Raw genomic sequence first — 23,440 nt, 5'->3', positions numbered from 1 at the left:
GTGTGTGTGTGTGTGTGTGTGTGTGTGTGTGTGTGTGTGTGTGTGTGTGTGTGTGTGTGTGTGCGAGCTTTTTCAGGTTTCACCTGTTAGCTTTGACGTATGCCGGAGCAGAAGCAAGTCTGCCCCCCCCCTCCCCCCCAGCTCCAAATTTGCTCACTTGGCCGTGACGTCATGTGTTATGATTTTCTTTTTTGGGAGGGGGTGGGGGGGGGGCGCGCATGTGAATTTGTTTTCCTCCTCGTTTTGTGAATGCACCATCGTCACCTCGGGCCGCGCTGACGTCGTTGCGTCTTCCGTGTGCAGAAGACAGTCTGCTCGGTGATTAGGGTTCCGTTGGGGAGGGCTCTGCCGCCGCGCCATTGGCTGGCCCCCCGACACGCCGTGGGAAGAGGCAACCAGTCACCTGCTGCGCCCCCCCTCCCCTCCCCCGCAATGCACCGATCTGTGCCTTTTTTTTTTTTTTTGCTCTTTTTTTAGATCGACAAACACAAAACTGCTTTGTCTGCACAAAAAGAAACGTGTGTGTGTGTGTGTGTGTGTGTGTGTCGAAAGGTCAGAACAAGGTTGTCAATCAAAGTGGAATGAGTCATGCTGGCGAGTGTTAAAGGATGAAGGGAGGGGGGCAGGGCTTGGGGGGGGCAGTGTGCACGTGCGCGTGTGTACGATTAGGAGACTGAGGTAATGCTTTGGGCCTAGAGATGATGTCATCACATAGTAGAAAACTCACACACACTCTCACACACACACACACTGAGTGATTCGGGCGACGTGATGGACGAGCGTCCGAACCAAGTCATTTGTCTTCCAACATGGCGGAAGCGGAGGAGGCGGAGCGCAGATAGTTTTCGCGCTCCTCCTGGCGTGCTCCAATTTCCTCCCGACTCAATATTGTGTCGAGATTATATATTGAAATGCACGTCGCTGCAACGATCGTAAGAAAACGGAAGTCGTAGCCTTCGACGTCCAAATCGGAAGGAATCCTCCAGACCGATTCCCCTCTTGGTTCCGGCACTACGGACTGGTCGCCGAAAGGGAATGCAGTGAGGTTCCACAGGCCCAAGAAATGGAGCGCCTCAATAACCTTTTAGACTGTCCCTCGATGCCTTTCTCGACAAGGCGTCAAAACACGGAGCCTCAGACGTTAAAAGTGCCAAACGATAGATCGTAAACATTCGGTCATATTTTCAAGAGCGCTGAAAACGGTTCTCAAGAGAAACGAACGAGGCCACTGGAGTTAGCCTGGGACGACATTGAGCTCTGAGCCTCCGAACCTCAAATAGGGAAGGCAAGAGACGCGCTTTCCAACCATGCGTTATGCTAGTTTTGATGATGAAAACTAGGCCGCGAGGTTTTTGTACACTATTATGAGGTTTTGTTTTTTTTTTGGTTTTTATGTGGCCAATTTCCCCACCACATGGTGATCATTGCTGATATGGTCAGGTTCATGGTGCGATAATATCGTCTTGCGACCTTTGGATCTCGTGACAAACATGACGAAACAAAGGGAGGTGACGTTAGCGTGCAAATCAATTGTGAGGACATTCGGCTCTGGGCCTCGGAAATCCAAATGAGGGGGAAAGACGCGCTCTTTTGTTTTCCATCGCTGTGTCATGCTCATTTGGATGCTAGCAAAAATGGAATGGTTCCCTCGGCCAGAGAGTTTGTCGCTTTTTCGACCAGTAGCATTCTTTTCAATGACTTTTTTGTATCAGGATCGAGATGTTTCACTTGAAGCCTAAACAATTGCACCAAGCAAGTCAAGAACGCCTCATCTACTTTTCTCGGTCCCGCACAAATCGGAGCATCTGTGACAGACAGTCGGTTGATTTAGAGGCGTTAACTTGCGTCGGATCACGGGCAAGGACTAAAGCATCGGCGGCCAGATGACTCACCTGCATGCAAAGCTTTTCATCCAGCCCCCCCCACACCCGCCCCACACCCGCATCGTTAAAAGCCTCTTCATTAGCTCGCTAAATCTCATCAACTTGAAGAGATGACATCAACTCTGCCCGCCGGCCACCAAATCAGCCCTCTGGCACTTTGAAGCCACCATCAATCTTCCACTCTCGCTCGCCGTGGGCAATCTGGCAGCTGTCCGAAACTGGGACGCTGACACCCCCCCCCTCCCAAAAAAAAAACCTCTTGAATGAATAGAAATCGTGAGATTGTGTGACTAAATTAGTCTTGTATGTACAATCCTTTATAAGCTGTTGATCTGGCAGGATTGGGGTCAGTTTTTTTGCAATGATGTCATCCTGTCTTTCCTACATGCACGCACACACACACATACATACACACAAAGTTTTTTTGCAATGATGTCATCCTGTCTTTCCTACCATGCACACACACACACACCTGTATAATATCCACTCTTGCGAAACAAAAACAAAAGATTGCTAAAATGCAAGAAAAAAAACCCAAAACATGCTAACTAAATGAACATCAAAAAAAGTTTTTTTACCGGGATTTATGATGTTCTTTTCACAAGCGGCTACCACCAAAACAAATTTTCACGCTAGCAAGATCCCAAAATGCCTCACAACAAAACAACCGACACAAAGTAGCACACAAAGAGAGCAAAAGTGGCCATTGGTTGATCACGGGAACAATTAGCCGGATCGTTTAGCGGCTGCGATGCGTAAGCTACTGTAATAGCCGCGTGAGCTTGAAAAGCACGCTTCCACCGCATCAGCTTTGTTAGCAAAGAAGACACTAGCATGCTAAACCGAAGACAAATCACAATTCCAAGCAAAGTGGAAGCAAATCAACAAGACCTCTCTTCATTCTGTTAGCTTCCAACGCTCTTGCTAATGACGCACTCAGCCCCGGAATACAAAGAGGAGCCAGTGACGAGAGCAAGTTTTACAGTAAAAACACTGCACCGGTTGCGATCGGCATCGGAGGTGCAATGACCAGTTTTACGAAAGAAAATGCGGTGAATTTTGACCATAGAAAAGTTGCCGCCGACAATCGCTCTCAGGCCTCCCACAGCTCCATGAACTTGCCCTCCATTTCTGAGTTTCACGGGACTCTATGTTTTGACTTTTGGGTATGTGAATGCTTTTATTGTACTTTACCAGGATGCTTTTATTTTGAAGGACTGATTTAGATTTTACAGGCTACCGGTGTTGTTGAATGACCAAATTAGTATTGCACAGTCACTTGGATGAGTAAGTTGAATTCTGTCTTGAAATATTAATGCCTTGGGTAACGTGTTAATGAATTAATTAATTTTCTTTGTCGGTCTCCATCGTAGGTGTTTGGCAGCAAGATGGTGATCCCGTCTCTGGACGGCGCCTTGTTCCAGTGGAACCGCGACCGCGAGAGTATGGAGGCAGTGCCTTTCAGCGTGGAGTCTCTGCTGGAGTCGTCCTACCGCATCGGAGAAGACACCGTCCTGGTCGGCGGCAAGTCGCTCACCACCTACGGCCTGGGCGCCTACAGCGGAAAGGTCAGATCGGATGCGGGCTACGCACGGAACAATTGCTTTCAAACAATTGAGTAGAGTTTAGTTTTTGTATTCTTTTTTTTTTTTTTGTTTGTTTTTTTCCCCCCCTTTATTTTTTTCATTTATTAATAAGCGAGCTCACACCACGGAATCATCTCTCCGGATCATTTTCTACAGATGTCCTGTCACTGGGACTTTGCTGACTTCAATTCAGCTCAGTTAGCGCAAAGCGTGCACCGTGTCCAACCCTAATTTAGTCGTCGTCCTCCTCTTTAGCTGCGCTATATCTGCTCCGCGATGGGCTGCAGCCGCTGGAGGCCCGAGGAAACGGAGGAGGCCGAAGATGTGCTCCTGCTTCAGAGGACCCAGAAGACGGTCCGAGCCATCAGGCCCCGTTCAGGAATGGAAAAGTGCGTAGTCATAAGTGCGATGCTCGGTCTTGGTATCTATTTCAAGGGATCGGGTCCTCGGTATTCTGCCGATACTAACCACCTGATATTTGACGTCGGGCAAGTCCTTCTCGCCAGTATGTGGCGGTTTGACTCATTGGCAAGTCAAGAGTGACTACTTGCACTGATATCAGTCTGGAAAAAATGTGATCTCGAACATCTTTAGTACATACCATTTTGGAGCCTTATTTTTGCATCTGACACCCAATGAGAGCGTCGCTTATTTTTCGTCCTCAGGTGGAACTTCAGCGTGGGAAACTTTGAGCTGAAACTCCTGCCGGAGGCGCAGTCGGCCATCAACTTCCTGGAGGCAGAGATGGCCAGCGGCGACCCCTGGCGGCGGGCGAAGCGTCAGAGAATTATCACGGAGGAGTCCAAAGAACAGGCGGACAACAAGAAGAACCAGAACCTGGACCTGGTCATCAAAGTGTCCGTCCCCGATTGGAAGGTGATGGCCTTCAGCACCGAGCCCGATGGACAGCTGGTCTGGGAACATCAGGTGAGTCACGGGACGGAAAAAGTCAGGCTTCTCCGGGCTCAAATTGAGGCCCAGCTGGTCGCGGACAAGAGTCAACCTGGTACCAAATGACTCCTCTTGTCGCAGTTCTGCACTCCCATCGCCTCTGCCTGGCTGGTGGGCGGAGGCCAAGTCACCCCCATCAGCCTGTTTGACGACACGGCCTACAGCAACCAGTCGGAAACGGACGAGGAGGACGACGACGGCGACAATCCAGACGCCTCCAAAGATGCTTCGGCGTCCAGCGTTTACCTGGGTATGTGTGCGCCCCCATGTGGCCAAGTTGCAGTATTATAGATTGCTATTTTTTAATTGAATGACACGTTCAAATATTTTTTGTTTTTATGGGATGTGGAGGGGGGCGGGGGGGGGCTGCAACGTATTAATGTCATTTGCATTCATTTCCGTGAGGAAACATGATTTGAGATGCAGCCTGGTCACAGAACCAAATCAACTTATATCCCAAGTCACCACTTGACTTCCTTGACACCAAAATTCAACCGATCCAATATCTGATGCCACCTTCGAGCTTAGCAGAAAAGAATGGAACAAAATGAATTTGTTTTATCGCGAGTATTTTGGGGTTCATGCATCTGACACCCAATGAGAGCGTCGCTTATTTTTCGTCCTCAGGTGGAACTTCAGCGTGGGAAACTTTGAGCTGAAACTCCTGCCGGAGGCGCAGTCGGCCATCAACTTCCTGGAGGCAGAGATGGCCAGCGGCGACCCCTGGCGGCGGGCGAAGCGTCAGAGAATTATCACGGAGGAGTCCAAAGAACAGGCGGACAACAAGAAGAACCAGAACCTGGACCTGGTCATCAAAGTGTCCGTCCCCGATTGGAAGGTGATGGCCTTCAGCACCGAGCCCGATGGACAGCTGGTCTGGGAACATCAGGTGAGTCACGGGACGGAAAAAGTCAGGCTTCTCCGGGCTCAAATTGAGGCCCAGCTGGTCGCGGACAAGAGTCAACCTGGTACCAAATGACTCCTCTTGTCGCAGTTCTGCACTCCCATCGCCTCTGCCTGGCTGGTGGGCGGAGGCCAAGTCACCCCCATCAGCCTGTTTGACGACACGGCCTACAGCAACCAGTCGGAAACGGACGAGGAGGACGACGACGGCGACAATCCAGACGCCTCCAAAGATGCTTCGGCGTCCAGCGTTTACCTGGGTATGTGTGCGCCCCCATGTGGCCAAGTTGCAGTATTATAGATTGCTATTTTTTAATTGAATGACACGTTCAAATATTTTTTGTTTTTATGGGATGTGGAGGGGGGCGGGGGGGGGCTGCAACGTATTAATGTCATTTGCATTCATTTCCGTGAGGAAACATGATTTGAGATGCAGCCTGGTCACAGAACCAAATCAACTTATATCCCAAGTCACCACTTGACTTCCTTGACACCAAAATTCAACCGATCCAATATCTGATGCCACCTTCGAGCTTAGCAGAAAAGAATGGAACAAAATGAATTTGTTTTATCGCGAGTATTTTGGGGTTCACCGTTGCATCATGTGCCTTCCCCCCGATGTAAGGGATGTTCCAGGGTCAACTCTACCTCCAATCCTCGGTGAGGATCACCGAAAAGTTCCCGTCAAAAGCCATCGGGTCCGAGAAGGACATCATAGCGTTACCGACTGTCAAATGGAAGCCTCTTATCCGTGAGTCGAGCGGCTTGCTTGCACGCACGCACGCAACGCCAGGATGATGATGACACACGACAACCCTGGCCGACGCTGTTTTCCCACAGATTCCCCGTCTCGGACTCCGGCCTTGGTCGGCTTCGACGAATTCGACAAGTGTCTGAACAATGACAAGTTCTCCCATGACGAGTACAGCAACGGAGCTCTGTCCATCCTGCAGTATCCTTACGGTGAGACTCTGGACCCGGAAGTCGGTCCGAGCAACCATCTTGACCCGCCTCTCTTCCTTCCGTAGACAACGGCTACCACTTCCCCTACAGCAAGCGCTACCGGGAGAAGCGGGACAGCGCGGTGAGCGTGATCAAAAGAAGCGGGGCACAGCCCGACGGCGGCAGGAACAAAGACCCCGTGCTGCTCCTGCCCTGGTGGAAGGAGATCCTGGGAACCATCGTCTTCTGCATCACCGCCACCACCTACATCGTACGCAAGTTCTTCCACCCGTCGGCCTCCGTTGGCGTCAGGGTAAATATGATCCCGACTCCATCAAGGGTCCCCCCCCCAAGTACACACAAAGCAGCAGGTGGCGCCGCGGAACCCCCAAAAGCATTTGAGCCAATCAGAAATCCGAGGAAAGGCCATTCTCATTAAGGAGGCAGGTGAGCCTTGGTCTTAACTGACTTCGGCACCCCAACACCCCTTCGGCGGTGTTGAAAATGAATATTCAGCTGATGTAAGGCAAGAGAGGTGAAGTACAACCTGCACTGGTGCCTATCCCAGTGGACTCTAGGCAAGAGAAGCGGGGTGCGCCCTGGACCTGAGCCGACTCCAGCTGACTTTAAACGCGACAAGCCAGGACATCGTCCCAGCTGATTTTGGTCTCGAGCAGATGGGCAGAAAACTGGACTGCGGCCACCTGACGTTTGGCAAGAGAAGTGGGGTTCAGCCCAGACTGGAGCCTTTCCTAATTGACATTAGGCCATAAAAGTGGTGTATCATCTGGACTGGAGCCTCTCCCAGTTGATTTAAAGTGAGAAAAGAGGTGTGCACCATGGACTGGAGTCGATCCCGCTTTATTTTGGCAAGAGAAGCGGTGTTCACCCTGGACGGTAGCCTATACCGCCTAACTTTTGGCGAGAGATTCAGTGTATACTTTGGACTAGAGCCTCTTACTTGTTGACTTGAGGTGAAAAAAGTGGGGTGGGGTACACCTTGGGCTGGTTGCAGGTCTGTTGTTAGGGCAAACTAAACGATCAACGATTTTCCGAGCAAAGAAACCGTCATACCAGGAAGCTTAAGAACTTAAGATGGTCATTTTGTGTTTTCCGCTAATAGATTACAAGTTCAACTGAGTTGATGCCTGTGTCCTTCCCTTTTTTTGTGTGTGTTTTGAAGCAACGTAAAGAGTCTGAGACACAGTGCCAGACCGACAAGACTGACCTCGAGGTCGTCGAATCCAAAGAGCCCGATGCCGAGGAAACGCGCTGCAGCAAATACGTGTCCAGGTAGGTCATTAGCGTAAAGCGCCGTTTTAACCGCTTCACGACTACCAAATGAGCTCCCGACAGAGAGCGGGTATGGTCATGCGTGCGTACGCACCTCTCTTCAGGTACCTGACGGACTTTGAGCCCGTGCAGTGCCTCGGGCGCGGGGGCTTCGGAGTGGTCTTCGAGGCGCGCAATAAAGTGGACGACTGCAACTACGCCATCAAGAGGATCCGGCTGCCCAACAGGTGGCGGCGGCGCGGCTCCGACGTCAAGGCGGTTTTCACAGTGTTGTTCAAACGCGGTCTATGGCTCCCGCAGGGAGGTGGCGCGCGAGAAGGTGATGCGGGAGGTGAAGGCCTTGGCCAAGCTGGAGCATCCCGGCATCATTCGCTACTTCAACGCCTGGCAGGAGAGCCCTCCCGAGGGCTGGCAGGAGAGGATGGACCACAGGTGGCTGCAAGACACCAGGTAAGACCCGACGTAGTCATACTCGCTCGTGAAACCGAAAATGCCGTTCCAAGTCGAAGTCGCTTAGACCGAGTTGACGTATTTCTGTCTCGTAGTGTCACCGAGTCGCCAATGAGCTTCGTGGAGCACATGGAGCCGCTCTCCGTCAAAGTGCCCGTGTCCCATTTTTCGCCACCGGGCAGCGGCTCGGGCGCCGGCGCCGCTGCTCCGATGGTGAACGGGCACGTTCGGCATCGCCCGTCGCTCGTCGACGGCTCCGACACCACCGCGGGCTCGGGCACCAACGGCAACGCGTCCCCGCACCCTCTTCTGGGCCAGGACAGCCTCGGGTCCGAACCGGACAGCCAGGCCGAGCCGGACCGCCCGGACACACCCGACTCATTCGATCTGTGCCTGCCACACCGGCCCAGCGACTGCACCTCGTCCTCCTTCGACATCGTTTTTGAGGACTCGGGATGCGACCGCGACGCCGAGGTGGAAGCGGATGCGGAGGAGGACTCGGCCTCCGCCGCCACCCATCGAGACCCGCGCAGCGTCGGGGGGACCGCTTCGTCCTCGCCGCGCACCCCGCGGCCCGAGGACGGCCAGCCCTCCTCTTCCTCGCCTCCTCGGCCCAACTCGCTGGCCCTGGCTCTGCCCGTGACTCTGGCCAGCCAACAAGCGCAACCGTCTCCCAAGGTTCACCATTTTGATGCCGCTTGTAAATGTTTGTTTCCAGACTCCAAAATTGGTTCAGGGTTAAAATTGTTTTTTATTTTTTTCTTGGTTTTTATTTCATTTTGACTTTTGTTTTTAGTAGTGCTGTCAAACGATTAAATTTAATCGCGATCAAATTTATAATTTCATAGTTAACTCAGAATTGGCCGTAATTAATCACAGATTTTTTTTTATCTATTCTAAATTTCGTTTGATTTCTTTTTCTCCTATTTTTTCCCATTTTAATGCTCTCATCAACATGGAATCGTGGATCCGTTTTCTTTGTGCAAAATTCAAATATTTACTGAAACAACAATTTCGATTTTCAATTTGACATTAACATTTTTCACTTGGAGCAGTTATTCAAACTTGGAGCACATTTCATGATTTTAGAGCAACTTAACATCCGCTGTGATGTGGTGCCGCATTAATATTGCGTTAAAAAAAATTAATCGAGTTAAAATTGTTTTAAATTAATGCCGATAATAATCCGTTAAATTGACAGCACTAGTTTTTATCAATTCCGAGTTGTGAGAACGAGTTTTTTGTTTTTTTTTTGTTTGTTTTTTTCAAAAATGTTTTGTTTTCCTTTAGAGTTTACTCGCTGTAGTATTAGTTGTTTTTAATCAATTTTTTTTTTTGTGGGGTGCAAGATAAGCGAGAAAGTTCAACGTATTGCGTCATCAAGTCCACATCGATTCCGGAGTCAAAAACGGCTCGCTGCTGAATTTGAACGACGTTCACGTGTCTCCGTTTTGTCCGCAGGTGTACCTGTACATCCAAATGCAGCTGTGCCGCAAGGAGAACCTGAAGGACTGGATGGCCCGGCGCTGCCTCCCCGAGCAGAGGGAGCACAACCAGTGTCTGGACATTTTCCTGCAGATTGCCGAAGCCGTCGACTTCTTGCACAGCAAGGGCCTCATGCACAGGGACCTCAAGGTAAACACGCCAAGCGCGGACGGGACTGAAACGATACCCACAAAAGTAATGGAACCCGGGGCTCAGGGCTCACCGTTTCAACTTAAATGCACAAGCCGCGCGTGCAAATGAAAGTACAGGTTCCTGTTGACAAATTCCAACATACGAAAGCCAATTTAAATTCTTACCGGACCGAGTAACCTCACTCCATTCACTTGGAAGTTTTTTTGCCGAGTCGGGATGAAAACATCCACCCCAAAGGCAACAAAAATGGATGCGAGTCTCAAACTGGAGAGTGAGTTGAAGCCAGTCCTCCATGAAGCATGTCCAGTTGGTCCCAAATGCCGCTGCTCGCCTCTTGACTGGTTCTCACTCATAAGAGGGAGCACAAAACTCCGACTGGCATCCCTGAACTGGCTCCCGAAACATGACACTCCATTAACCAGTTTTAGCATAGTGTCCACTCGCAAGCTTCAAAATTGGCGCTGAAAGGGCTAACTCTACATTTCAAAAATGCTGTCCAAGTAGCCAAATTGCACCAAGCAACCATGACCTTCTGTATACCTTTATCCATAAATACCTTTTGAAATATCAAAACTAAATATTATTTAAAAAACAAATACAAAACTGGTGCCTAAAGGATCATGCTAACTTTTCTTTTCTCGTCAATTGTTTTAGTATGGAAGACAGAAACATCCCGAAGGTCACAATTGACAGGATTTTTCAGGTGTGGTGCTGTGCTAACTTTAGCCGCCCAGGGAACCGCATTCCGTTGACTCTTAATACCGCTTTTAGAATACTCAGAAAACAAAAACATTGAAAATCAAGAGGTCATTTTTTTTTCATGTACAGTAAGCTTAAATGGCGGCCAGGCGGTCGAATGGTTACCGCGTCGACCTCCCAGTGCAGAGGTGTACCAGGTTCGATTCCGGCTCCGGCTTTCCTGTGTGGAGTTTGCATGTTCTCCTCGTGCCTGCGTGGGTAGATGTGCGCTCATTCACTTGACGGCACGTTGCGCTCCTCAGCCGTCCAACATCTTCTTCACCATGGACGACGTGGTGAAGGTGGGCGACCTCGGCCTGGTGACGGCCATGGAGCACGAGGAAGATGAGTGCGAGCAGTGCGCCCTGACGCCGGCCCCGCTCCTCACGCGCCACACGGGCCAGGTGGGAACCAAACTCTACATGAGCCCCGAGCAGGTGAGTCGTTCAGGCAAGGACATGTGTGCTTCCAACATGGCTCCCTCCTCTAATTCGGTTTCTTGTTGTTGTTATTGTTGTTGTTTCTCCCTCGGCAGCTCTCCGGACAGTCGTACTCGCACAAAGTGGACATTTACTCTCTGGGCCTGATCCTGTTTGAGCTGCTCTACCCGTTTCGGACGCAGATGGAAAGAGTGAGGGTGAGTCCATCAAATGTGCTGCATTAACTTTGGCTGCCCGAGGAACCTTCTTCCCGTCATCCCCGTACCAGTTTCTCGCGAAATCGCAAGATTTAGACAGTACTCACTCCAGTCACTTGAAACTTGTTTTTTTAGCATCGTCCGAACTTGAAATCATCCCGCTTGCGAGGCAGAAGATGATATCCACTCAGGCAGTGGCAAAATCTTGATTCTGTAGTATATTTCCGCTAACTTCAACCCTGTCAGGAAGGTGATGCCATTAACTGTACACCCCCTCACTCCCATGGAAGATGAAAGAATCCACTCGCAAGGTTACAAAAGCTACCAGACTTTTCAGAAGTAGCATGCTAACGTTGCCAATTTTTGTGTGTTGCTGTTTGCATTTCTTTGGGTGATGCCGTTCACATGTGTTTGTTGTCTTCCCTTCTTACAGACGTTGATGGAGGTTCGGTCGCTGCGCTTCCCAGAATCCTTCTCCAAAAACAACTTCCACGAGGTCAGTGGCCCTCTGCTGCCACCTATTGGCAGTAAAATGCAACTAGTTTTTTGATGCGTTTTCGTACACGCGCACTCAAGTTTGATTGAAACAGAAAAAGAATTGTTCTTTTTGGGCCAGGACATTAACATGGAGGTCAACCCAAAACTTTCTTGACAGTCATAAGTTGTGATGCGCCTCCACTAGTCTAAACACGGCATTTTGATTCATATTGGGTTTGAGGAATATGTGTCAAATAATGACATCATTCTTGTCAAAGTTGATCCTGTACTGTTTGTTTGTTTGTTTGTTTGTTTTTTCTGAGCATATTGTGACTTCTTTTTCCTCTTTACGCGACTTTTTTTTTTTCCCTGTCAAATTACAACTCGAGAGTCTGGATGTGACCCAATATTTATGATTGTGTTTTTAGTAGCGGCGTTAGCACTGGCAGTAGCATTAGAGTTAGCGTAGCTCCTGTTTGCGTGTCGCTTGTGTTTGTTTTCGCTGATCAGATTGCCACTTCTTCCCTTTAAAACGGCAACTTCTATTTACTGTTCTATTTTACTCACTAGCGTTAGCGTAGCACCTGTTCACATGCTGTTGGTTTAGTTTTATCTTAGCTGAGCATATTGCAACCTGCCCCCCCCCATAAGATTCCAATATTACCCTCCTATTATTACAATGTATTTCCCATTCTATTTATGAGTGTCTTTTTATGACCAGCATATTTGTTTTCTGCGTGTGTTAGCTGAGCATGGTGCTTAGCATGCTGTCGCTCATCCCGGGCGAGCGTCCAGAGGCGGCGGACATCACCGGCCTGCCGCTCTTCCGGGATTTGGAGCTTCCGTGCCGGCAGGCGGCCGTGCGACAGCGCTCGCGTACCTACAGCACCTCATCGACGGGCGGCGGCGGCGGGGGAGGAGGAGGACGCCTCCCGCGACAGCCCTCCGCCACCTGACGGAACCCCCCCAATCCCCAAGGAAACGACATTTTCTACACTACTGCTACTGAATTCAGCCAAGTGCTTCTCTGAACTATTTTTTACCCCCTTCCTCCGGTCATGCTTCAGTCCCGACACCATGGTTACACGCACACACACGCCACACCTCAGGTATGACAACCACGAGGAGATGCCTTCAGTCTCATGCCTGATTTGGAAGACCAAAAAAGAAAAAGAAAGACGCTCTTTTATTCATATTTCGTTTGAACTGTAAGAGGATGTGAGAGGATCTGAATTGCCTTTCGACTAAATGAATGGCCCCAGCCAGTGCTTTTGACTACTACTACTCTACATCTGTTACGACCCCTTTCACACTGAGCTGGTATCGGTGCCGCTTGACAAGTCAAGCTAACTTCAAATGGTTAGCCTGATAGCATCGGAGAAAAAAAAAAAGGCAACAAACGAGAAGAGTCCAGTTGCCGCGATTGAACATCCACCACACCATTTTTAGCAAGCACATTGGTATTTTGTATTTATTTTGTTTTTTTAACCCTCATGTGTGCCTATTGTGACAGGCAGGCTCTGACATGAGAAGAGCCGCTTTTTTTTCCTCTTTGTAAATACAGCTAGAAATGACGCTGTTCTGCGTGAAACTCCCAAAAATTCGATTTTTTTTCCCCCCCTTACAAAATGTCACCGTTTTCCCTCACCACATACTTCAAAGTCAATTCTCACAAATTTCTAACATTTTTGTCGCAAAATTTTGGCAATGAGTGGCTCGGTGTGAAAGGCTTCCTTCAGTCTTGGTGGTTGTTGGGCGGACGTTGGGCCACGTTCCGCTTGGAAGCGGAAGTAGGATGATAGCAGTCGGCGGGACATGCACTTCGGGGAAGGTTTCAGCGCAACCTCGGAAGTGTGACAACCACTCGCTTATCGTAGCGACCGCTCGCTTCTCACTGCAGTTTTGTGGTCTGTTTTCCCAAGATGGCTGTTGTCTCCAACATTTTTTCTCTATTGGTTTTGTTCTTCTCCAATTGCAAAATGGCCTCACAGTTAGCCTGTACAGTGCCCCCTAGTGCTTGGGCATGTACACATCTTTTTTATATTGGAATTATTTTCTTTCTAAACTCCAAGTGCCATTATTATTATTATTATTATTATTATTATTAATTCAATCCAGCCTTGTACATGTGGGCATGCCCCAAGTATGAGGAACCATGCTGAAAAGAAGAGTGGTGGGAAAATCAAGTTAAAAAATCTTTGCACGGTTAATGCCAAATTCTCCTGTTGCGACAATTCTCGCATAATTATGACATTTTTCAAATTTTCCATTAAACTATGACTTTATTCTGGGAAAATTTCAACTCTTCTCAGAAAAGTTCCTATTTTTGGAGGGCCCTGAAAATAGCGACTTTTGTCGGTGAACGTTTTTTTTTTCCCCCACAAAATATTACTAGAATTTTATTCCTGGAAAAATACATTCACTTTTTTCTTTTTTGTTTTTCTGTAGGATCAGATTATAACTTTGTTGTAGAAAAAATACAACTGACAAAACGTACACTTTTTTTTCTCTGACAGTTACAACTTTTTTTTCCTGATAGTTTTTCTCAAAATTATGACTTCACTCTCTCAAATGGATGACTTCCAGGGAAACAGATACATTTTATTTTTTCATTTCCAGAAAATTACCACTTCTTTTTCACAATTTACGTTTCATTTTCATAAAATGACTTTTTTCTGATCACAACATTATTGTTGGAAAAGTAGGGCTTTTACGATTTAACTGTCAGAAAATTCGGACTCAATTTTTCTGCCAAAATGTCAATGTCGTTCTCATAACGACTTGCCCCCACTAAATTCACAACCAATTCTGTCCCCCCTCCCCCAAGTGAATTTTATGCTTGCAAAAGTACAACTTTTTTCCCCCGCTCATAAAATTTAATTCTCTGACAACTTTTTTTCCTTGGATGAATTATTTTTTTCTCACGAATTAAGTCTTAGGAGGGAAAATACTTTTTTTTTCCTTCTGAATATTCCAAAGTTTTTTTCTGCTAATTGTATGACTTGATTTTGTAATTCTGATTGTAATGTTTGTGGTGTTGAGCGTGGGCTGAAGAAGCCACTGCCGAATTTTGGCACGTGAGCCGGCGAAATCCTGGACCTGATGGCGGTCACGTGACCTGCTCGCCAAGTGCTGAGAGTCACATGACCCGTCGTGTGCTCCAAGATGGTTGTTTTCTAACGTTTTGGGGATAAGAGCAATTTTTTTGTTTGTTTGTTTGTTTTTGTTATTATTATTCTTGTTGTTGTTCCAATTGTTATCTGGCGTTTTCAGAAGTCAAGTGATGTTCATGCCTTCTGCGCCATTTTTCTAAAGTGAGCCAGGCACGCACACAATGTTGCGGACAATCACCAACTCATCATCATCTTCATTGTCCAAGTCAAATCGTCATTGATTGTTCATCTCCTGATTGCGGAGGTTTCGCTGCCTTTTGTTTGGCTCTGACAGAGAAGGAGGGGGGGGGTGGATATCATGGGACAAGTAGCTTGGTCCTACTCTGCAAAAACAAACAAAACACAAAAAAAAACATATTTCTCGGGGTGAAAAGGCACACATTTTTTCTGTTCATACAGAAATGTAAATATGTTGATTTTGCTTTTTATTTATGTTCCATGCTGTTGATCAATCCGTTTGGGGTTGGCGTTTATTCACAAGAGAATATGACTTCTTACAAGTCTGACTTTAATAAATCTGTTGGAAAAAAATATATATTGTAATGTATTGTCCTTTGTCCATGAATCACATTTAGATTTGATATCATTTCAGTGTGTGTGTATGTGTGTGTGTGTATTTCTAGCATAATTACAACTTTGTCATTTTCTTGGAAAATTACAATTTATTTTCTCTGATGATTATGATTACATTCTTGTCAATTGCAACATCGTCGCTTCTAATATGATCATTCCAAATTATGGCATTCTATTTTTTTTCTGATGACCATGATTACATTCTTGTGAATTGTAACTTTTTCTCTTCTGACGTAATTCTTAGAAAATTACAATTTGCGTTGCTGTGAAAATGACAGCTTTTTCAGACATCACGTTTTTTTTTTTTCTCGTGATTCCCATTTTTTTCGTAAAATTGCAATCTCTGAAGGTGAGGTATTCTTGGAAAATGGTATTTTCGTGATCACATTCCAACTTCTTCGTCCTAAAACGGAGCCTAATTGTGTTGTGAGTCGCTTGGAAGTTCTCAGGTGTGCGCGCGTCGCATCCCCCATCGCCCCTCCCTCTCCTCACTCCGCCCTCCCACCTCCAGTCTTCGAACTTCCGCCACCGTGACGTCACTTCTGGACGTCAAGATGCGGCTCGGTGCGGCGAGATGGCCAACACAAACAGTCCCAGCATGTAATATGGTGCCCGCGATGGAAGCCTGAACCCGGCCTCGTCATCTCCACGACCACGACCGACGCGTTTCCGCTCCGCTAACCCGACGGGGGCGTTCGACCGGCGGCTGACGGCGTCGGCGGCGGCGCCCACCGCGAAGCTAGCGGTGCGTCTGGGGGCTCGAGCAGCCATCTTTTAACGAGACAAATGTTCGGGACGACGCGGCTTCGGCGGCGGGCCTGCTCGCTGGCCGGCCCCGGAGGCCGGAGCCTGGCGGCCGGGGTGCTTGTGGTGCTCGTGGCGGCGGCGGGGCTCCCCGGAGGCTCGGCGGCGGACAAGGAGTGCGACAAGCCGTGCGTGAACGGCAAGTGCAACGCGGCGACGGGCGGCTGCGTGTGTTCCCCCGGCTGGGTCGGGGACCAGTGCCAGCACTGCGGAGGAAGATTCAGGTACGGAGTTCCGCACGCGACTGGCACCGGCGGAGACGCCGGTTCGACGACTGCGAGCCGCTCGGCTGACCGACAGGCGACTTGGCGCCCGTCGACACATCGATGAGATTTAAGCGCGGGGTCGTCTTACCTGAGCAACATGGCGGTGCCTTCTTAACACCTGAATCACGTAAACGTGACATTTGCTGCATTCTCATCGTAGTTCAATAGTATTTTATTTTTAAAGCCTTGCAAAAGATACGACTCGACTCTCTTAAGGGAAAACTTCAGCTTCGTTCTTGAAAAAGACGACTTAATTCGTGCAGATTGTTGTTGTTTTTTGTGGAGTGGGGGTGACTTAAAGTAAAGAGCCTTCCGCCTTGGCATTTGAACTTTTTTTTCAAAAAACTTAAAACTGTTTTTTTAGACAAGCTTACCGTGCGTTGACATTTTCACATCATAATAACAATGAATTTACTCGAATCAACTCTATTTAGGGAGCACTTTAAAGGCAACCACACCACAGCTGCATACCGAGTGCCCTTCATCAAGTAAAAACATACAAAAACAGTAAACACAATAAAACACTCGAACAATGCCTCATGCTCTGCTTGAAAGCCAAAGAATATAAATGGCTTTTTAAGATGAGTTTTAAAGATGGACAGTTATTAATTTTTTTGACTTGTCTTTCATTTCATGCAGGAGTGTCCAGCCAGTCGATTGTTGTCGACCAGTTTTCTGCAGACTGGTTCCACGTAGACTGCGAAGGGTGTAGGGGGAAATGGAAAAAGTGTGTGTGTGTGTGTGCATTATATATTTAGTGTTTGTGTGCACTGCAGCCAAAGCATCAGTTTGACGTCCACAAGAGTATTTAATCAAATAAAACGTAGGTCACCTTTAACCTACAGTGGCGCATGACCTACATCACAGGAAGTTTTTAGCGGTCAGCAGTCTGCAATTGCAGCTCGTGATCAGAGCTATTGAGATAAATCAATTTGTGTTTATCCTCATTGTAAGTTTGTTTGATCTGCGATTCATTGATTGCATTGTCAAAGAAAGGAAACAGGAGCGGCATTTTCAAACTGTACAAACAAGCTACGATAGAGATGTTTCTGCACTGAACACGCAAGTAAATTTCATCCCTGTCTGCCTTTAGGAATGTCAAATTGAAAGACTCTCCAATGCAAAGGGCTTATTTCCTTTGATCGTTTGAAGCTAAAGTGTTGCTGTTGTTGCCATTTGTTTGTTTGGAAGACTGCGCGGGTTGGCTTTGGAGCCGCAACTGGGAGCGTCTGGCCCGTTGAGGGAGTTTGTGTTCCTTTGTGGGTAGCAACACGTGGAAGTGCGGCAAGGGGAAACTGATGAGCCATCTAAAATGGTTTTTCGCCGACCTTGTTTCGACGAAGCCATCCGGTTTGGCCCATGGATGAAAAACCTCTGTCCATAAATGTCTCCCAACAAGCCTTGTATCTTTGGCTTCCAGGTTGACGGCGCCCTCCGGCTTCCTATCGGACGGACCCGGGAACTACAAGCACAAGACCAAATGCACTTGGCTCATTGAAGGACGGTGAGTGCGGTTGCATCTGTGCATCGCTCGTACGATTTCGCCAGTGGAGATGTACGGGTAAATACAAAAACTAATGGCTGTCAAAAAATTTGAAATGATTTGTCTCTGTCTTGTTTCTTGGATCACAAAAGTTCTGTCATTTGAACAGGGCTGTATAGATTTTTTTTTTTTTTGTGCGACCGCACACCAGCTATGATAAGACAACTATGTTGCAATAATACTTTGATAGTCTAATAATTGACAAAGGTGTACTGGGGCAGCCGCTGAAGTGTTTCTGCGAATGGAAAACAGAAGTCAGTTAATCATCAACCTGCAGCGCGTTTAAAATACAACACACACTACGAACACATTTTCAAACTCTCCTGGCCATCTTTTTTAATTAAAAAAAGAAAAAGGCAATGTCATTGTCCTGGCAGCTAAAGTTTTCTGCCGGGGAGCTAATGAAAATGACAACAAATGACAGATTCTAGTATGTTTTCAAAGCTTGTCTTTATCAGATTGACTTGTGGTCTGAAGTGTGTTAAGAGTGGATGTGTCCCAAGAGTGGGGTACAAAATGGGTCGGTCAGGACCAGCAATCTCAAATGTGAAATCTAATCAATATTTGCGAGGAAAAAGCTGTTCTCTAACGTCATGACTCCGTGAATTGTGACGTGAAATGGAATGGAGCCAATTAAGAAGCGACCTGAAGAAGGTTAACCGATGGTAAATAAAAATACACGTCGCCCAAAACAAAGGATAATAACTTCAGCCGGTTGCCGAATTGGAGACTCAATTCTGACTTGTCTTTTTTTTTTTGGATCAGGTATTTGAGGATTAGATTTTCGATCCGCGGTGGAAGAGAATCTTGGTCTGTCTGGTGTTCTGTGTTGACATTACTATCAAAACCGCTCAACGCATACGTGGGGTCTTTGACAGACAATCTTTTTTTGAAGATCTGAAAAATCCTTGCGTGTCCAACTGGACTTAGGCCACTCTGCCAGGGAGATAATGGAAAGCTAACATAGGCTGACAATTAGCTAGCGGGCAGCTAGCATACCTCTCTGGGGATTTAGCGGAAGGCTAACAAAGTTTTCCATGGAGCTAAAGGGAAGCTGCTTCTGTTTCTCAGGGAGCTAACGAACACCAAATGGAAAAGTCACCTACTGTTTGAACTAACATGTCATATACTGCCAAGATGCTAACAGGAAGCTAAGATACCCAACCAGGAAGCTAGGTGGAAGCTAACAGTGAGCTAATATTTCCTATGGAGCTCAAGTTATTTGCTGGAGATGAGCACACAGGAAGCTAACGTACTCGTCAAGGAAACTAACACAACATACACCGCCAGGGAGCTAATGGTAAGCTAACACGTTCATCCAGGCTACCAGCTGGATGCTAACATTGGTCCTCCCTTTCTTTTTCAGTCCAAATTCCGTCCTTCGCTTACGCTTTGAACATTTTGCCACCGAGTGCAGCTGGGACCACCTTTACGTCTATGATGGCGACTCCATCTACGCCCCCCTGCTGGCCGCTTTCAGGTACTCCCACCGCCGTTATCGCTAGACAGCGGCCCAACGGAGGTTTTTCCGCTAACCGATTTTGTTTGTTTTTAGCGGTCTGATCATTCCCGAGAGTTACGGCAACGAGACGGTTCCAGAGGTGGCGTCGCAGTCTGGCTTCGCCTTGCTGCACTTCTTTAGCGACGCCGCCTATAACCTGACCGGATTCAACATTTCATACAGGTGAGAGACCCGAGGACGCTGTCGGGACGCCGTTTTGAGTGGTCCGAACGGCGTTCTTCACGTCGGCGCAAAATGACAATCCCGCTCCTCTGTTGTGATGTTCATAAGACGCGTCAGTGGTTTCTTGGATTTTGGAGGCTTGAAACATACGACAGTTTGTTCTTTGTGTATGACTGAATGTCAGATTTTGAACCGACTTAAAACAAATGTAGACTGAAGGATATTTCTGGACGTAAACAAAATGCCTTGAATTCAATCATCTCTGGCCTCTTCATGCTATCATGATCATTTACTGCTGACATCCCATAATAGTTGCAGAGTGCATTCAAATGTTTAGACAAATATATGGACATTAAAATAATGACATGTAAATATACTTATCACGGGGTCACATTCTGATGAATGTCACTGATGAAAAGTGGGGCAAAAAAGGTGCGTGAAGTGTTTGGTAACGTTGTGTGTGTGAAGCACACACGCTGTTAATCATCGACCTGAATGGATGAGGTTTGTTTTCATGCTGGAGGTCAAATTCGAGTTTTTTTTTGAGCACATAAATCCTCTCAATTCCCTCTGGGTTTTTTTTTTTTTTTTTTGCGTTTGCCGCGTGTTCCACTCTTTAAAGAGCACGCCTGTGATTCCGCAAGAGCAGATGTGAGCGTCAATAATTCATCAGGTGCCCTGTGATGTTTTATTTAGAATTTGCTTTTCAGCAATGTGTGGTTCTGGCCTCCCTCGCAGGGTGAACACGTGTCCCAACAACTGCTCGGGTCGGGGCGAGTGCCGCCTAGCCGACGCCACGGGGGCGCCGCGGTGCCAGTGCCGAGACGGCTGGAAGGGCGACGCCTGCGACGTGCCTTACTGCCCTGACGACTGCGGGTTCCCCGAGCGAGGTCGCTGCCGGGAGAAGACGTGCGACTGCTTGCGGGGTTGGCAAGGTGAGCCTGCCGCTCCGTTGCGCCCGCGCGCACACGGAAAAAAATGGCTGCTGCATACGCAACGACCCACCGCTTTGGAACAAAAATCAGAATAAGAACTTGAACCAACCATTTGCTACACGCCAGCCACAAAATAATCAATTTAAAGTGCTTGTGGAAGTGGAGCAAAAACGGGAAGTGGGAAGCTTTCAAAATAAAACCTGTTCATATTGACGATAGGATATACATAGCTGAATAGAATCAACGTTGTTGCCGCAAAGCAGTCACAGAAGGTCCTTTCTTCACAAAACGCTGCTGAACGAGCAGAGTCATATCAAGCAATCAGGAATGGGGGCAAAACAGGAAGTAGAAACCTACCAAAGTATAACAGGTAACAAGAACCACAACCAACATTTCTCACACACCAGCACGCTTGGAATGAAAGAAAAACGGGAAGTAGAAACCCACCATTAAATTTGTAGCAGTGATTTTAAAAATGGCTGTTGAACCAGCACGACTCCCAAAGATCCCAAATCAAAATGCTTGGTTCCCAAAAAACAGGAATTAGAAACCCGCTTACGTAAAATGCGCGACGAGAACCACAGCCAACAATTGCTTCACACCAGCCACAAAAGATCCAAATTGTAGTCCCGTGTTCACAAAAAGCTGCTCGTCAAAGTCCTGTCAAGGCAACGGCAATGCAACACAAACAGGAAGTAGCAAACTTCCAAAATCAAGTCTGACAATTCTGCAAAAAATGGCTGAACCAAAAGTACAAAGAAAAAAAAAAGCGTATGGACAAAGCTGCGTAATACCGTCTCAGAGAGAAATCGGACAAATCAAAATGGGACAGAAACAGCAAGAATAAACCTACCAAAATAAAACGGGTCACCAGAACCAACAATTCAACTCACACCCGTCACAGAATATGTGAGAAGTATGAACATAGCTTAACAGAACCTTAAACTTCTTCTCGTCCCAGGTGATCCAAATCAAAGTCCTTGGTCTTTTCTTTCCCCACCCCCCCAGGCCCCGGCTGCTCCGTGTCCGTCCCGGCCGACTCGGGTTTCTGGAGCCGGGAAGCCTTCGCCTCCGAGCCGGGCCTGGCCAGGGCCTCGCACAAGGCGGTGGTGGAGCAGGGCGTCATGTGGGTAATCGGCGGATACGTCTTCAACGCCTCCGACTATCACATGGTCAAAGCGTGAGTCTGAATACCTCATCGCGTTTGGGGAATCGCGGCCGTGAGAAGAAGAAGAAGGCGTTTGGTTTTTTTTCTCGCCGTCGTAGGTTTAATTTAAGCAGCCAGTCGTGGCTGACGTTGGACCCGTCCGTCAACACCGTCCCACCTCGATACGGACACTCGGTGGCGCTTCACGAGGTAAATCCAAGTTTGAGAAGATGACAAGTATTGATGTTTGACGCCCTGTAGATTGTTGAAATTTGTAAGGGGCGGGGCCGGGGGGGCGTGCACCAAATTTGCAACGGCGTTCTTGGGAGTGGTGACTGGAAAAAAAGAGTTTCCCGTTCCACAGGGCAAAGTGTACATGTACGGCGGTAAGATGGATTCCACGGGGAACGTGTCCAGCCAGCTGTGGGTGTTCCACGTCCAGAACCAGACCTGGGTTCTCCTGAGCCCGCGCATCAAGGAGCAGTACGCCGTGGTGGGGCATTCGGCCCACGTGGTATCCCCCCTGCAGGAGGGGGACGCCCCCGTCATGCTGGTGCTCTTTGGACACTGTCCTCTCTACGGCTACATGAGCCTGCTGCAGGAGTACAACATTCGTAAGTTAGACGAGCCGGACCGTAGCGCCTCAAAACTTGAAACGTGGCCATCTTGGAACTCGGGGTACCGTCTTGCGACATGGTCGTAGCGTTTTGAAACGTCATCACGGGATCTTAAAACCCGGGTCATGGGGTCTTAAAACCTTTTTGCGGTTGATCGCAGACCGCAACCAGTGGAGCGTGGTGCCCACCGACGGAGCCCTGATCCAGGGCGGCTACGGCCACAGCAGCGTGTTCGACGACGCCACCCGGGCCATCTACGTGCACGGCGGCTACAAGGCGTTCAGCGCCAACAAGTGCGGCCTGGCCGGAGACCTCTACCGGCTGGACGTGGACACCAGGAAGTGGTGAGTGAGTGAACGGACGGGCGGGGCGGCGGATCGGGGGTCGAGCCCGGCCGGCCGTTAACGCCGGCTGTTTCTGCGGCAGGACCATTTTGAAGGACAGCGGCTCCTTCCGCTATCTCCACACGGCCGTGATAGTGAGCGGGACCATGCTGGTTTTCGGTGGAAACACGCACAACGACACCTCCATGAGTCACGGCGCCAAGTGCTTCTCCTCGGACTTTATGGCCTACAGCCTGGGTTGGTACAATCGTTCAATCATCACTGGTCACATCGTTGGTCACATCGTTTTTTTTTTTTTTTTTTAATGCATCGTGATTTCAGTCGTAAAATAAAATAATGGTGGTTCTTTGTTTTCCCATAATCACCCTCGCCCCAAAAATGTGTTTGGACCACAGGAACTACTGTCCAAATTTTACTCCGCGGCAATTTATCCGGTTGAAAAGAACACCCTTCGAAGATTTGTTGGACTTGTGAGATTTTACTCTCGGGACACGTCTGAATGTGTCTAAATTGGAGCGGGTAGCCAAAGCTAAAAGTTCATGGATCATTTGGGCTCGTCCCTGCGATCTGAGTGCGCGCTCATCACTCCCCTTGCTTGACATTGCACCAATGACGTCATAGGATTCACCTTGCCTGTTTGGGCTTTTTGACACCAGGGGGCACTGTTCACCTTTTACAGTGGCTGACTCAGCGGCGCCTGCTCAGTTCAGCGCCAGCTTTCAGACGCTGACATTTAAAAAAAAAAAAAAAAAATCTTATGAACTTCTCCTCTTTCTTATTTCCAGCATGCGACGAGTGGACGCCACTGCCGCGGCCTGAGCTCTTCCACGACCTAAATCGCTTCGGCCACCCGGCG

At 48.2% G+C, this 23,440-nt stretch overlaps 2 protein-coding genes across 2 annotated transcripts in view; both read left to right on the top strand.

Moving 5' to 3' along the window:
* Window positions 1–15,014, top strand: part of eif2ak3 (eukaryotic translation initiation factor 2-alpha kinase 3) — a 48,777-nt gene extending 33,763 nt beyond the window's left edge. The window contains exons 3-18 of the mRNA XM_019862714.1: window positions 3,257–3,451; window positions 3,725–3,858; window positions 4,135–4,396; window positions 4,502–4,670; window positions 5,949–6,074; window positions 6,164–6,286; window positions 6,352–6,578; window positions 7,449–7,558; window positions 7,663–7,785; window positions 7,859–8,008; window positions 8,104–8,686; window positions 9,470–9,643; window positions 10,648–10,821; window positions 10,920–11,021; window positions 11,455–11,517; window positions 12,245–15,014. Coding sequence (XP_019718273.1) covers window positions 3,272–3,451; window positions 3,725–3,858; window positions 4,135–4,396; window positions 4,502–4,670; window positions 5,949–6,074; window positions 6,164–6,286; window positions 6,352–6,578; window positions 7,449–7,558; window positions 7,663–7,785; window positions 7,859–8,008; window positions 8,104–8,686; window positions 9,470–9,643; window positions 10,648–10,821; window positions 10,920–11,021; window positions 11,455–11,517; window positions 12,245–12,454 — 2,910 coding nt within the window. The 5' untranslated portion in view covers window positions 3,257–3,271 and the 3' untranslated portion in view covers window positions 12,455–15,014. The remainder of the gene's footprint in view (window positions 1–3,256; window positions 3,452–3,724; window positions 3,859–4,134; window positions 4,397–4,501; window positions 4,671–5,948; window positions 6,075–6,163; window positions 6,287–6,351; window positions 6,579–7,448; window positions 7,559–7,662; window positions 7,786–7,858; window positions 8,009–8,103; window positions 8,687–9,469; window positions 9,644–10,647; window positions 10,822–10,919; window positions 11,022–11,454; window positions 11,518–12,244) is intronic.
* A 760-nt stretch (window positions 15,015–15,774) lies between these two features.
* Window positions 15,775–23,440, top strand: part of atrn (attractin) — a 34,210-nt gene continuing 26,544 nt past the window's right edge. The window contains exons 1-10 of the mRNA XM_019862713.1: window positions 15,775–16,272; window positions 17,735–17,818; window positions 19,224–19,337; window positions 19,413–19,541; window positions 20,280–20,476; window positions 21,485–21,656; window positions 21,743–21,833; window positions 21,988–22,237; window positions 22,401–22,584; window positions 22,667–22,821. Coding sequence (XP_019718272.1) covers window positions 16,031–16,272; window positions 17,735–17,818; window positions 19,224–19,337; window positions 19,413–19,541; window positions 20,280–20,476; window positions 21,485–21,656; window positions 21,743–21,833; window positions 21,988–22,237; window positions 22,401–22,584; window positions 22,667–22,821 — 1,618 coding nt within the window. The 5' untranslated portion in view covers window positions 15,775–16,030. The remainder of the gene's footprint in view (window positions 16,273–17,734; window positions 17,819–19,223; window positions 19,338–19,412; window positions 19,542–20,279; window positions 20,477–21,484; window positions 21,657–21,742; window positions 21,834–21,987; window positions 22,238–22,400; window positions 22,585–22,666; window positions 22,822–23,440) is intronic.

Source organism: Hippocampus comes, unplaced genomic scaffold (genome assembly GCF_001891065.2).
Source record: "Hippocampus comes isolate QL1 unplaced genomic scaffold, H_comes_QL1_v1.1 scaffold250, whole genome shotgun sequence".
Taxonomy (NCBI): Eukaryota; Metazoa; Chordata; class Actinopteri; order Syngnathiformes; family Syngnathidae; genus Hippocampus; species Hippocampus comes.
Note: the sequence above shows the minus strand (reverse complement) of the source record. Positions and strands in the feature narration are given on the sequence as shown.